Source organism: Lepidochelys kempii, chromosome 1, assembly GCF_965140265.1.
Source record: "Lepidochelys kempii isolate rLepKem1 chromosome 1, rLepKem1.hap2, whole genome shotgun sequence".
Taxonomy (NCBI): domain Eukaryota; kingdom Metazoa; phylum Chordata; order Testudines; family Cheloniidae; genus Lepidochelys; species Lepidochelys kempii.
In genome coordinates, this window is record NC_133256.1 from 212,822,644 (window position 1) to 212,837,241 (window position 14,598).

General features: G+C 43.2%; 1 protein-coding gene across 1 annotated transcript; it reads right to left on the bottom strand.

Annotated features, from left to right (window-relative positions):
* Positions 1–433: 433 nt before the first annotated feature.
* LOC140906785 (natural killer cells antigen CD94-like) lies at positions 434–10,901 on the bottom strand. The gene is made up of 6 exons (XM_073331461.1): positions 10,792–10,901; positions 7,106–7,209; positions 1,550–1,648; positions 1,122–1,273; positions 647–753; positions 434–551 (listed from the first exon to the last, which is right to left on the bottom strand). Exons 1-6 carry the CDS (start codon positions 10,899–10,901, stop codon positions 434–436), a joined length of 690 nt encoding a protein of 229 aa, XP_073187562.1.
* Between the last annotated feature and the right edge of the window lie 3,697 nt (positions 10,902–14,598).

The following is a 14,598-nucleotide window of genomic DNA, read 5'->3' on the forward strand; positions in this document are numbered from 1 at the left end:
CCCACAAAATGGCGACTTCTATGCATATCTCTCGGTAACAAGAACCATCTATATACAACTAGTAATTTTCAGCTGGGAAGAAAATCTGTCAGAAAATGGAGATGATTTATTATGGACAAGATTTTTGATCAGTTTCTGCATGAGTGTGCAAGCAGGGAATGGCCATTGTAGTTCTTGCTCTTCCCCGCATAACAAGATGTGCTTCTTCCTCAAGCAGCTAGCTGCACTAATCACCTCAAAAGGGGTGGGGAGGAAACAGGTCCATGGTCAGCCAAGGAGGGGAGCACATGCCGCCCCTTGTTAAAGGGCAGCATAAAAGTTCCAGTTACCAAGAGCTCCATGAATTGTTGTGCCTCAGTGAGGCACTGAGGGCCACTGAAGAAGCCTCAGTGTCTTTCTCCAGTCTTTCTTATGCTGGTATAACAGGCTTCCTCTAAGTGGCCCTCTGCTCACAAATATAGGGTTTTGATTGTGTACAAACATAGGAGTGGGCTTCTCCAATTCTGAAAGCTGCACAGTCACCGCTATTAAAATCTGGATGTTCTGCAAACCTGGAAATGAAACATACATGTACTGTTAACTGGCATGTACTGGCAAAGTCAGAAGTTGTTATTAATGCCCCTAACTAGGCATGCCAGAGACTTACAGGTTAAGGGTTAGAGCTGTGCCATCCTCCCAAACCCAGGATTCATTGATCCCATTATGGAATAATCCGATCCAGTGATAAGAAAATGCTAGAGGCTTTATGAAATCCTGTATGGGAACAATCAAAAATTGTCTTAGTCTCACATCAGTATTTGGACTTTTAACTCTATCCGTTTAGCGCCTGCTCTTTCTGAGTAAGTAGGCCTCTTGGGGTGGGGAGGAGACGGGACTGACAGTGCCTGTTTATACTTAATGAGAGTCATTGCAGACCATTGTGAGGACCTGCTTTTCTAAGCACCAGCTGAACTGTAATTGCAGTGTTCCCAGACCTGCGCAACCCGGAAATTGAGATGCCAGAACATGGAGTCAAACCAGGTTCTTCCATGCAACACTACAGACATGAAATCAAATATTGTTCTCCTTGTCTGACTAATCTGCTGTTTGTAGCCTGAAAAGTCCCCACAATTGAATTCTACCTGTTTTTTTTTGCTGTGTATCTTCAAAAGTCTGGAGCCCCGAGAAGAACAATAATCTTGACTCTCTTGCCAAGTTTTCCATTCAGTAGAAAAGTGGTAACAGTTCTCCTCATGCTGTATCCAGTTTTCTGGGCAAAGGCTGCAGTTGTCTCCTTCAACAGGAAATACATTTTATAGATTGATTTTGTTAGTGCATTGCTCATGATCATGCCATTTGATAATGGTTTTAGACCACATCCAAGCCACCCTGAGACCTGCAAGATATTTGCCTGGGGAAGACTTTCATAAAAGTGATATTGGTAGAAAAAAAAAATTGAACTGATCTGAGATCACTCAAGTCACCTGAAATTTGTCAGCAACACTTACCCCTTTGCTGAAACTTCTGGAGACTCTGGAATCTTTTCTTTGTTTTTCCTGAAAATACTTACGTTTGACACTCTGGAACCCCACAGCTCCCAACAATACTACACAGAGGATCCCCAGAATCACTGCAACATATCGCCATGGGGAAGATGGAGAAGCAAAATCTAACAGGAAGGAAAGGCAAACAATAAACAAAAAGACATTCAGGGAATCCAGTGTCACAGTGGAATTAACTGTATCTAGGCTCCACCAGGCTTAACTAACAGCCCTAAAATAACAGGCATTGACAGTATGCAATTATTTTTCTTTCACTGGAGATATCGAGCTGATCCTTTTTACCTTCTCCATTCACTACACTTCATTTGGGTGAATGAATTGTCAGTTATTCCCAGAGCCATGAGGGCCATAAAATCCCCCCCTCAGTTCCCCAGCAGGAGTGACTTTGCTGACATTTCAATGATCATCTGAATAGGTAAAACAGATATTTTACACCAATATTTCTGGGGAGGGTGGTTATTCAGAAAGGACAGTTCATGTTTCACAGCTGTTTGGAACACACCACTGGAATTTGGACATGTCTTGAGACAAGGTCTGAAATTCTTCCATTATTTTTTGTTCTTCTGGTAAAATAGAAATCCAATTGAAATTATTGGAATATGCAGTAACCATGCAATTTCTCCTGTTATGCTGAGATTGTAGTGAAATGGATCAAAGGTGAACAAAAAAAATCCAGAGGAAGAGGGGCCCCAGCTGCTACAGTCCCATGTGAGATTTCTGCATGGTTAGGAAGATAGAAATATGCATAATTTTATTTAATACAGAACAGGAAAAGCACATTTATTCCTCTATCACTGCCTTCCTATACATTTCAGTTATACCTACTTATATTAAATTTGCTTTGGAAAAATATTAAAGCTTTTATGAAATGCAAAGGCTTATATTAATTTAATGTTAATGGTTAAAGTTAGAAATTTAAATACCATGGAGCTTTGACATTTTACACCACCTGAAGATCTGTCCTTCAAAATTTTGGAAACAAGGAAGTTAAGATTTACCTACTTATGTTGATTCACTGACGTTGCAACTATTTTTTAATAAGATAAAAATCTATCTGCATGACTTGTAATCCAAATATTCAATGACCAAGTTCCTGAACTGTAGCTGAAGACCTCTCAGCACAGATGCTGTAAAGGTGATTTAAAAACTACTTTTACTTCTCTGGTCATGGGGCTGTCAGGGCACAGGCTGGTCCCCAACATAAATTAGAGCAGGCTGCCTCTAATTTTTGCCATTTGCCAACTACCAAAAGAAGCTGTTACAGCATTTAGGGATTGTTGTGTGTCAAGGTTCCTCCCCCACTCTGAACTCTAGGGTACAGATGTGGGGACCTGCATTAAAACCTTCTAAGCTTACTTTCACCAGCTTAGGTTAAAACTTCCCTAAGGTACAAATTAATTTTATCCTTTGACCCTGGATTTCCACTGCCACCACCAAACTTTAACTGGGTTTACTGGGAAACGTAGTTTGGATATGTCTTTCCCCCTAAAATCCTCCCAATCCTTGCACCCCACTTCCTGGGGAAGGTTTGGTAAAAATCCTCACCAATTTGCATAGGTGACCACAGACCCAAACCCTTGGATCTGAGAACAATGAAAAAGCATTCAGTTTTCTTACAAGAAGACTTTTAATAGAAGTAAAGGAATCACCTCTGTAAAATCAGGATGGTAGATACCTTACAGGGTAATTAGATTCAAAACATAGAGAATCCCTCTAGGCAAAACCTTAAGTTACAAAAAAGACACACAGACAGGAATAGTCATTCTATTCAGCACAGTTCTTTTCTCAGCCATTTAAAGAAATCATAATCTAATACATACCTAGCTAGATTACTTACTAAAAGTTCTAAGACTCCATTCCTGTTCTATCCCCAGGAAAAGCAGCATACAGACAGACACTTTGTTTCTCTCCCTCCTCCCAGCTTTTGAAAGTATCTTGTCTCCTCATTGGTCATTTTGGTCAGGTGCCAGCGAGCTTACCTGTAGCTTCTTAACCCTTTACAGGTGAGAGGATTTTTCCTCTGGCCAGGAGGGATTTTAAAGGGGTTTACCCTTCCCTTTATATTTATGACATTGTGTTATAGAGATGTCCCAGCTATGCCCACACCACTGAAGCCAGGATGTGGGTGGCATAGGAGTCACTAGAATTTCTGCACCACCACCTGAGAATCCAATTATGCAAGGGAATCTGCCAGGATCTGTATCTACTGGGTTTGAGGTTGTTTTGCACTTGTTTGGTGCAAAGTAACCCAAACTCACCACAGAGTTCTGTCTTAGACAGCATATGCAATGAGTGAACTTTTCCCTGCCGTAACTTTTCAGTAATTAAACTTTTAACATTAACATAATTTTTATATCTAATTTCCCTGATTGGGTGATGGGGAGGCAGAAGTAAAAAAGAGGGTAGAAAAGAGAGTGAAAAAAACAGTGATTGGGGAAAAAAGATGAAGATTCTAATTTCTCTCAAAATTTCACTGTATATTTCCAAAGTTACACAGATAAGAGTATGCACAACTGTGGAACTCCTTATGTAAACTCCTGCAGTTTACTGTATCACATCTGAGCGCTTAATATCCCCAGAGTTACCAGCAAAGGCAGGCAAAAGATCCCAAGAGGCAGTGCCGCAATGAGCCTCCACTGTGGTGATGGAGAGGGAGAACCTAACAAAAGGAGAAGAGACCAAGACAGGCAAAGTGAACACTGTCTCTGAGTAGAACAGACTACTTCAGAAGAGAATTTAACATAATGGATAGTTATAGAATAGCCTGCCCACTGTGGAAGCTTCTTCCTGACCACAGACAGTTGGTGGTTGGACCTGTAACATGAGGGCTTTTACAGAGAAAAGAAAGAAAACAAGTTCATCCAGACCAGTAATAACTGACTGGTTGGATACTTAGCCGGGGGCAAATGAGAATGACTAGAGCAGACAGACACCTTTGTTAGCTTCCAAGTCTGTGACCTCTCCCTCCTATGCATGATTAGTTCCTGCATTTTGCATGCTGGGCTATGATCAGCTTTCAGTAACATGCCATTGGCAGGTACATCAGAGGAAAATACATTAAACTTCCTGAATACTGACATGTAATATCAAGAACACAAGAACATAAGAATGGCCATACTGGGTCAGGCCAAAGGTCCATCTAGCCCAGTATCCTGTCTTCCGACAGTGGCCAATGCAAGGTGCCCCAGAGGGAATGAACAGAACAGGGAATCATCAAGTGATCCATTCCTTGTTGCCCATTCCCAGCTTCTGGCAAACAGAGCCTAGGGACACAATCCCTGTCCATCCTGGCTAATAGCATTGATGGACCTATCCTCCATGAATTTATCTAGTTCTTTTTTGAACCCAGTTATAGTCTTGGCGTTCACAACATCCTCTGGCAAGGAGTTCCACAGGCTGTGTGTTGTGTGAAAAAATACTTCCTTTTGTTTATTTTAAACCTGCTGCCTATTAATTTCATTTGATGACCCCTAGTTCTTGGGTTATGAGAAGGAGAAAATAACACTTCCTTATTAATTTTCTCCACACCAGTCATAATTTTATAGACCTCTGTCATATCCCCCTTAGTTGTCTTTTTTTCCAAGCTGAAAAGTCCCAGTCTCATTAATCTCTCCTCGTATGACAGCCGTTCCATACCCCTAACCATTTTTGTTGCCCTTTTCTGAACCTTTTCCAGTTCCAGTATATCTTTTTTGAGATGTGGTGACCACATCTGCATGCTGTATTCAAGATGTAGGCATACCATGGATTTATATAGAGGCAGTATGATATTTTCTGTCTTATTATCTATCCCTTTCTTAATGATTCCCAACATTCTGTTTGCTTTTTTGACTGCCACTGCACAATGAGTGGATGTTTTCAGAGAACTATCCACAATGACTCCAAGATCTCTTTCTTGAATGATAACAGCTAATGTAGACTCCATCATTTTATATGTATAGTTGGGATTACGTTTTCCAGTGTGCATTACTTTGCATTTATTAACATTGAATTTCATCTGCCGTTTTGTTGCCCACTCACCCAGTTTTGAGAGATCCTTTTGTAGCTCTTTGCAGTCTTATCCCATGAGTGATTACTTTGCTTAAGAGCCTTTGGTGAGGGACCTTGTCAAAGACTTTCTGAAAATCTAAATACACTATATCCACTGGATCCCCCTTGTCCACATGCTTGTTGACCCCCTCAAAGAATTCTAGTAGATTGGTGAGGCATGATTTCCCTTTACAAAAACCATGTTGACTCTTCCCCAACAAATTATATTCATCCTCTATGTGTCTGACAATTCTATTCTTTACTATATTTTCAACCAGTTTGCCCAGTACTGAAGTCAGGCTTACTGGCCTGTAATTGCCGGGGTCACCTCTGGAGCCCTTTTTAAAGATTGGCGTCACATTAGCTATCCTCCAGTCATTTTGTACAGAAACTTATTTAAATGATAGGTTACAGACTACAGTTAGTAGTCCTGCAATTTCACATTTGAGTTCCTTCAGAACTCTTGGGTGAATGCCATCTGGTCCTGGTGACTTATTACTGTTTAGTTTTTCAATTTGTTCCAAAACCTCCTCTAATGACACCTCAATCTGGGACAGTTCCTCAGACTTGTCACCTAAAAAGAATTGCTCAGGTTTGGGAATCTCCCTCAAATCCTCAACCATGGAGACCGATGCAACAAATCTCATTTCTCCGCAATCACCTTATCATCCTTGACTGCTCCTTTAACATTTCGATTGTTCAGTGGCCCCACTGGTTGTTTCGCAGGCTTTCTGCTTCTGATGTACTTAAATTTTTTTTTGCGATAACTTTTTGAGTCTTTGGCTAGCTGTTCTTCAAATTATTTTTTGGCCTTCCTAATTATATTTTTACGCTTCATCTGCAGAGTTTATGCTCCTTTCTATTTTCCTCACTAGGATTTAACTTCTACTTTTTAAAGGATGCCTTTTTGCCTCTCACTGCTTCTCTTACTTTGTTGTTTAGCCATGGTGGCTCTTTTTTGGTTCTTTTACTATTATTTTTTTAATTTGGGGTATACATTTAAGTTGAGCCTCTATTATGGTGTCTTTAAAAAGTTTCCATGCAGCTTGCAGGGATTTCACTTTTGGCACTGTACCTTTTAATTTCTGTTTAACTAACATCATTTTTGTGTAGTTCCCCTTTCTGAAATTAAATGCTACAACGTTGGGCCACAGTGGTGTTTACCCCACCACAGGGATGTTAAATTTAATTATATTATGGTCACTATTACCAAGCGGTCCAGCTATATTCACCTCTTGGACCAGATTCTATGCTCCATTTAGTACTAAATCAAGTATTGCCTCTCCTCTTGTGGGCTCCAGGACTAGTTGCTCCAAGAAGCAGTCATTTAAGGTTTCAAGAAACTTTATCTCTGCAACCTGTCCTGCAGCGATATATACCCAGGCAATATGGGGACAGTTGAATTCCCCCATTATTATTGATTTTTTTATTGTAATTCTGGGGTTAAGTTAAGGAAAGTTATTGGACCAAGAGGTTTGACTCTTGACAGTAAAATAAAAGCATGTACAGAGTTAGCAGCTTGTTATGTACAGTACCTTTGGTCTTGGTCTTCTCAGCTCTTTGCAACATTTGCTGTTGAGTAGGAGTGTGAAATTTCAGTTCGGTGTAGGTTATTTCCTGCTCGCTCATTTCTGGTGGGCTAAAGGATATAATGTTTACACTCTGATTGAGTGGATGGAAGTGGCTGACAACAGATCTGTGGGCCTGATTCTCCCCTTTGTTACACTTGTTTCATGTTGGTGTAACTCCAGTGATACCTATGGACTTACACCAGAATAAAACTGGTGCAGTTACATGAAGAATCAGACTCTACTGATTTATCATCAGAGCAGACAAATAATATCAAGGCCTATTTCATATCACAATAGGTTGGTTGAGAGAAGCCAGGCAGAGAATTGGAGCAGGGAGCTCAGAGAGATGTATTTCTTATAATCTTTAAAATGTCTGACCTCTATTTAATGTTCCAAGAGAAAATAATTAGCTGAACTGAAATTAAAGCTGTTCATGCATTTCAATAACTTAAGCAAAACAAACAAACACAATTTACAAAATTGCAAATCAAAAGATGGAAATTTTACAAAAACATTAGAACATGAAGAAATTGTACATGAAGACAAAACTTTGTTTTAAAAATGCTGAAAAATATATAAACGCAAAGTTAAGGTACCATATTCTGAAGAACTTTACATGTAGCTCTATTCTGACAAATTGCAGTGTAAAAATGACACTTTCTCCCTAAAGAGAGAATTTCACATGTACAGGCTGACTTTAGTAACTAAAATAATTGTGTCTACTTTTTACTCCTGAATCGCAGTGGGTTTTATGCCTGAATGTCACATGCTTAAGTGCTTTCCTGAATCCCTTTTCGGAAGCTCTTTAATGACTTAGAAGCTTATGGCCCATTGAAAAATCATTTTCAATGTTTTGAACATGTTACCCAGGGACCCTAATTAATTTAAAGAATCATTGCATTATTAAAGGGAGAAAAGCTGAAAACATCTCACCTAACCCCATTCCTGGCTAAGAGTCTCCTTAAGAAACTGAAGTAATAAAATGATGAGCCTTGCATCATGCCTTGAAGACCAAAAACCTCACAGAATAGCAGAACAGCAGGGGAAGTTAGAATTTAAGATCTTCCACTGAAACCCCCTCCCCAGACTCTCAATGAGTCCATATCTAGGGCTATTAACATAAGCTTCTCCATTGTATATTGAATAGGGATAGCTAATTTGTCTCAGTTTCATTTTGTTGGATCCTGTCCATATTTCTACCCTCTAACTTCTGCTCCAAATGCCTTCCAATTCAATATGAGATGGAAATTTTATTAACATTTTGCTTGCATTCTCTTTCAGATGATTTAATCAGACCTTGAATAGGCGAGGAACTATTGTTGATTCTCAGTGGCACTTCACTAGAAACCCACCCCAGATTAAATAAGCTGGTGTTTACCATTAGCCATATTTTTATGGCCCCCCTCAGCAAATTCTCAGTCAATGGATTTATGATCATTTCTAAGTTAAATTGGAATGATTTTTTAAAAACAAGTTTTCTTCAGATTGTGTACTAAACACTTTACTAATAACTTGATATCCCAATTTTTGGTGGTGTTGTAGATATGGTGGATATGGCAAAAAAAAACCACACACAGTTAAACATGCAGAACTATTAGCTACATGGATTGACCAATATCATACATCCAAAACCCACATTTGTGCTGCTTAGATTAAGAGGGGGGGAAATACAAAAGTTAGAAATAAAGAGGAATCCTTTTAAATAAAAATAATGGTTGGGATTTTCAAGAGAGACCAAGAAATTTAGGAGCATAAGTCCCTGTAACAGGGTACAGCCCTTGAGCATGCCCTCTTCTGGCCCTGCATGGCTCTGCAGGTGGGCTACTCAGCTTTCTCTTGGTGCTTGCAATCATTTTCTCAGACTCAAGTAATCCAAGTAGATACCCCCTTTGTGGGGTCTCCTTTATTAACCTTTCCTACAGAATATAAAACTTCTTCTTTAGCCCCTTGAGTTTAACCTTTCTTCTGGCCCTGGGTATTAATTCAGAGAAGTGTTCTCTCACCAAGTTCAGAAGACCCCAGCCCTTCTTCCTGAAGCATGGTGAAAATTCAAATCCTCGCTCTCCTTAGGTGAGGATTCCACAGCTATCATCCTGGAGCTGGGTTCTGATACAGGCCAGCTGCAGTTCTACAAGACTACAAGAAGGATGTGAAAAAATTGGAAAACGTCCAGCGGAGGGCAACAAAAATGTTTAGGGCACTGGAACATACGATTTAGGAGAGGCTGAGGGAACTGGGATTGTTTAGTCTGCAGAAGAGAAGAATGAGGGGGGATCTGATAGCTGCTTTCAACTACCTGAAAGGGGGTTCCAAAGAGGGTGGATCTAGACTGTTCTCAGTGGTAGCTGATGACAGAACAAGGAGTAATGGTCTCAAGTTGCAGTGGGGGAGGTTTAGGTTGGATATTAGGAAAAACTTTTTCACTAGGAGGGTGGTGAAGCACTGGAATGTGTTACCTAGGGAGATGGTGGAATCTCCTTCCTTAGAAGTTTTTAAGGTCAGGCTTGAGAAAGCCCTGGCTGGGATGATTTAGTTGGGGATTGGTCCTGCTTTGAGCAGGGGGTTGGACTAGATGACCTCCTGAGGTCCCTTCCAACCCTGATATTCTATGATTCTATGATTCTCAGTCAGCTTCTCCCCAGCTAGCCCCTTTTTACTCTGTCCTTTCACGTGTTGGCTTGGAGAGGTCAGCGGGCAGCAGTCCTCCTCCTGCTAGAGTCTGCCTTTCATGAGGGAGCAGGCAGCATATATGCTGCCCTCCCTCCAAGGCTCATCCCAGTTGGCTGTGAGAAAGGGGAATTTTGCCCCACACTGCATTACAAAGCTTCTGCTCCTGGGCCCTTAAAGGAACAGAAGAACTATGGATTTCCCCAAACACTGTTTCCCCAGGAGTGCTTCCTTCTTCCCAGTATCTTCCTCTGACACTTCCTAGACCCTTCCAAACTCCTCAAACCTTGAAGAGCCATACCAAAGAACAGGGGGTGGTTGACCTTTAGTCCCTACTGCCCTTAAAGGGGGTAGACCATCCCTGCTAGAGTCCCATTGACTTTCAATAAGAATTATGCTCATAAGTCACTTAGGGCCAGATTTTTAAAAGTTATTTAGGCTCCTAAATCCCACTGATTTCAATCTGGTTCTTAGGCACTTTTGAAAACATCACCCATCAACACACACTTCCTGAGTTAGTCTGAAGAGAAAAATCCTACAGCAGTTACATTCCCTAACAATGAAAGACCCCACAAGCACTTGGAGATGATACCTGTGGAGGTGTTTTCGGATCAGCAAGCAGGAGTCCTGGAACAGAACTTTAGGAGGCGTACCCGTCTAGTCCTGTCTCAAAATCCTCAGTGGAGACAGAGAGCGGCAGAGGGTCAGCATGAACTGAGAGAGGAAAATTATTTGCTCTGCGATGTTCCGGCTTAAACCGCAAAGGAAGTTCTCGCTCTGCTAGTTTGACGGATGTTGCACCTACACAATGTGCTCAGAGAAATGGGTCTTTCATCTTTATCATTCCTGAGTAGGCCTCAGGCATTAACTATAGAGCTTGGTTTGGACACTGACATACTTGAATTACTGCATTAAACAACTGTGACTAAGAAAAAAATGCTCAGCTTGTGTACAAGCACTTTTAAAAACCTGGTCTTACTCACCTTCCCTGCTTTACCTCCAGGATGGACTCTTTGCCACCCAGTTCTCCAAAGCAGGAGCTTCCTGTCTCATTGCCTGGACTAGAAAGAGCTTGGGGGTCTCTCTGCTCCATTGCACTTGAAAGGTTCTTTTATTTTCATTGGTTTACTTTACCATCAGTGCCACCAGTATCATCACCAGAAAGAGGAGAGGATACAAAATGACTGGGTGCAATTAGCATGGGCATGAGCAATGTGTGCATGCACAACACTGGTAACTGTATCACAAGCACCAACACTGCGAGAGACATTGGATCTATCAGCTTCCACTTCAAAGGCCCTAGAAGCTCCTGTATGCATTTTTGACTAGACACTGCAATACTTGAGTCAAGAGAGGAAACAGTCACGATGCAAAGATTCTAATTTGGGTCAATTGGCAGATTCTGGGAAATGCTGATCATGTGTGACACTGTAATCAAAGCAGGACCTCAAATATATCCCCATACAGCTCTAAAAATTGTGATGTGTGTTTGTGTTAAAATCATAGAATCATGGAATATCAGGGTTGGAAGGGAGCTCAGGAGCTCATCTAGTCCAACCCCCTGCTCAAAGCAGGACCAATCCCCAACTAAATCATCCCAGCCAGGGCTTTGTCAAGCCTGACCTTAAAAACCTCCAAGGAAGGAGATTCCACCACTTCCCTAGGTAACGCATTCCAGTGTTTCACCGCCCTCCTAGTGAAAAAGTTTTTCCTAATATACAACCTAATATCCAACAAATGATGTTCTCTGGTGGACTCTTGGTGAGACATTATGTGGATGTGACTTTGGGAAAGGATGGTTTTTCGAGGGAAAAAATTACAATCTTATATCAGTCAATCTGGTTACTGGAGCTCATTAAAAATTTTCTGACAAAAATGTGGTTTCATCAAAATGGTGATTTTTCCATGGGAAAACATTGATTTCCAACATTTTTTCTTTCAGTTTTCTGAAGCAATATTTCAAAATTATCATTTTGAATTGCAGTGTAATTGTAAGTGGAAGTGTCAGCTCTAAACACAAGGTTTTATTTCTAATTGACATTTTGTTTCCACAGTTTGGGGATGTCAGAATATTTCATTTTTATCCAAAATGTCAACAATTTTCATTTCAATATTTCCAAATCAAAATTTTTTGGAACTTTTCATTTTCTGAGAATTATCAAAATTTCAACTTTTGGTCCCAATTCAGGAAAAAAAAGTCAAAATATTGGAATATCCCAAGGGATGGAAAATACATTTTCCAGCCAGCTCTACTGGTAACACAAGGTGGGTGCTGAATTCATTGGAAGTTGCATCTGCAATCTCATAGATTGATCAAGATCCTTGCATTTGTAAGCCAAGTCTGAATGAGCTCTCCCCTGATATCTAGTGATGAGTTGCGGGTGGTGTTGGCCGGGGTGGGGGAGAGATTTCAGGAACAGACTGAAACCTGGTTTACCCTATAAACTTAGGTTGACAGAAACTGCCTTAGGTTGACCTAATAACATATGTATCTACACTGCCAAGTCCCTTCCTCCGACCTAACTCACCTGTAACGTTGCCTTAATTACTCTACCTCCATGAGAGGTGTAGCACTTGATTCGATGTTGATGGGTCAACAAAGAGTCAGTGTAGACGCAGTGTTGTGTAAGTTGTCTGAACTGGCATCTAGGTGTCCCACAATGCTCTGCTGTGACTGCTCTGGAGATCGTTTTAAACTCCACTGCACAGCAGCCAAGTACACAGGAAACAGCCCCTCCCCTGTTAAAGCCCTGGAAACTTTGAATTCCCATTTCCTCTTTGATCAGCGTGGAGAGCTTGCTAACCCAGGTGATCATGGTGACTCAACACCCAAAACGTGCTCCAGCCTGGAGTACACAGAAGGTGGTGGGACTTATTGGTCAGTGGGGAGATGAGTCTATGTAAGCACAGCTCTGATCCAGCTGAAGAAATGTAGACATTTATAAAAAGATCATGCAGGGCATGGGGGACAAGGGCTACACCAGGGACACACAGCAGTTCCGTGTCAAAATGGAATAACTTTGACAGGCGGACCAGAAGACAAGGGAAGTGAACAGTCATTCTGGTTCTGCACCACAGACATGCTGCTTCTACAATGAGCTGCATGAGATTCTCAGCGGCAACCTCACAACGACCCCCAGGAGCAGTGTGGATACCTCCCAGGAGTCTGAGTCCCGGGCCACCTCAGACAACAATGAGGAGGACATAATGGATGAGGAAGAGGAGAAGGAGGAGAATGGGTGACAAGTGAATAGTGGATCCATTCTCCCCAAGAGCCAGGAGCTATTTTTAACCTTGATCACAGGACAGTATGGTGGCCGAGTGTGATGCTGGGGAAGCAGGGCTGCCCTTAGGGAAAATGGTGCCCTGGGCAAACTTGTATTTTGGTCCCCGTGATTGCGACTTCTCCCCCATTGCTCCTGGCTCCCCTGGGCATGGTGCCCCCCCATTGCCCCTGGTCCCTGTGGGTGCCCCCACATTTCCCATGGCCCCCGAGAGCTCCCCAGGCTCCCCACCCCCTGGTTTGTCCCTAACCCCTGCACTGTGCCCCCTTCACCCCTAATCCCTGCACTCCTTCCTGCACCCCAATCCCTGCACCCCCTTAACCCCTAACCCCTGCACTCCCCCCTTCACCCCTAATCCCTGCACTCCCTCCTGCATCCACGTGGGGAAACTGACCTAGATGCATGGAGCAGTGGGCATTGCTGCTCGATCCCCCCCGGGACTGCTACTCCTCTGCCCTGCACACCCAGGGGCCTGTGGGGGTGGGGGAGCAAGGAGCGATGTCAGGGTTCCCTGCATCCAGGTCACTTTCCCCACCTGGGCTACGTAAGGAGAGGGCGGAAAGCAGCAACTCCTGATGCTCACCTCACAGCGCAGCCCAGCCCAGGTGGGGAAAGTGACCTTGGTGCAGGGAGCCCTGGTGTTGTGTGTGTTGGGTGTGTGTGTGAGTGAGTGAGTGAGCGAGAGAGCAAGTGTGTGTGTGTGTGTCTGTTGGGGGGAGTGTGTATCATAGACTGTATGTATGAATGTGTGAGAGAGTGTGTGTATGTGAGAGACAGCATGTGTGTTGGGGAGTGTGTGTGTGTTGAAGTGAGTGTGTAACAAAGTTAGGGTTGCCAACTTTGTATTTGCAGAAAACCGAACACCCTTGCCCTGCCCCCTGCACCGCCCCTTCTCCAAGGCCACACGCCTGCTCACTCCATTCTCCCTCCCTTTGTCGCTCACTCTCCCCCACCCTCACTCATTTGCTCATTTTCAACGCCTGGGGTGGAGGTTAGGGTGCAACAGGGGTGAGGGCTCCGGCTGGGGGTGCGTGCTCTGGGGTGGGGCCAGGGATGAGGGGTTTGGGGTGCAGGAGGGGGCTCCAGGCTGCGGTAGGGGGTTAGGATGCGTGTGTGTGTGTGTGAGGGCTCCTGCTGGGGGTGCAGGGTCTGGGGTGGGACCAGGGTTTGGAGTGCAGGAGGGGTTTTAAGGTGCAGGCTCCGTGCGGCACTTACCTCAGGTGGCTCTGGGAAGCAGAGACATCTCTCTCCAGCTCCCAAGTGGAGGCACAACCATGTGGCTCTGTGCTCTGCTCCCACCTGGAGGCACCGCCCCCTCAGCTCCCATTGGCCATGGTTCCTGGCCAGTGGGAGCTGCTGAACTGGTTCTGGGGGTAGAGGCAGTGCTCAGAGACCCTGTGGCAGAAGGAGCGAGGGGGAGATGCTGGCAGCTTCCCGGGAGCCTCGTGGAGCCAGATAGGGAGCCTTCCTGCACCGCCAACTGGATTTTTAACAGCCCAGTCAGCC

Excerpts from the sequence above, each read along its gene's own strand:
- LOC140906785 (XM_073331461.1), bottom strand. The coding sequence starts at position 10,901 with ATGGAGCAGAGAGACCCCCAAGCTCTTTCTAGTCCAGGCAATGAGACA. Across the intron at positions 1,649-7,105 it reads TGAGAAGACCAAGACCAAAG|ATTTTGCTTCTCCATCTTCC; the intron begins GTACTGTACATA and ends CCTTCCTGTTAG. Across the intron at positions 1,274-1,549 it reads GGGGTTCCAGAGTGTCAAAC|GAGACAACTGCAGCCTTTGC; the intron begins GTAAGTATTTTC and ends TTCCTGTTGAAG.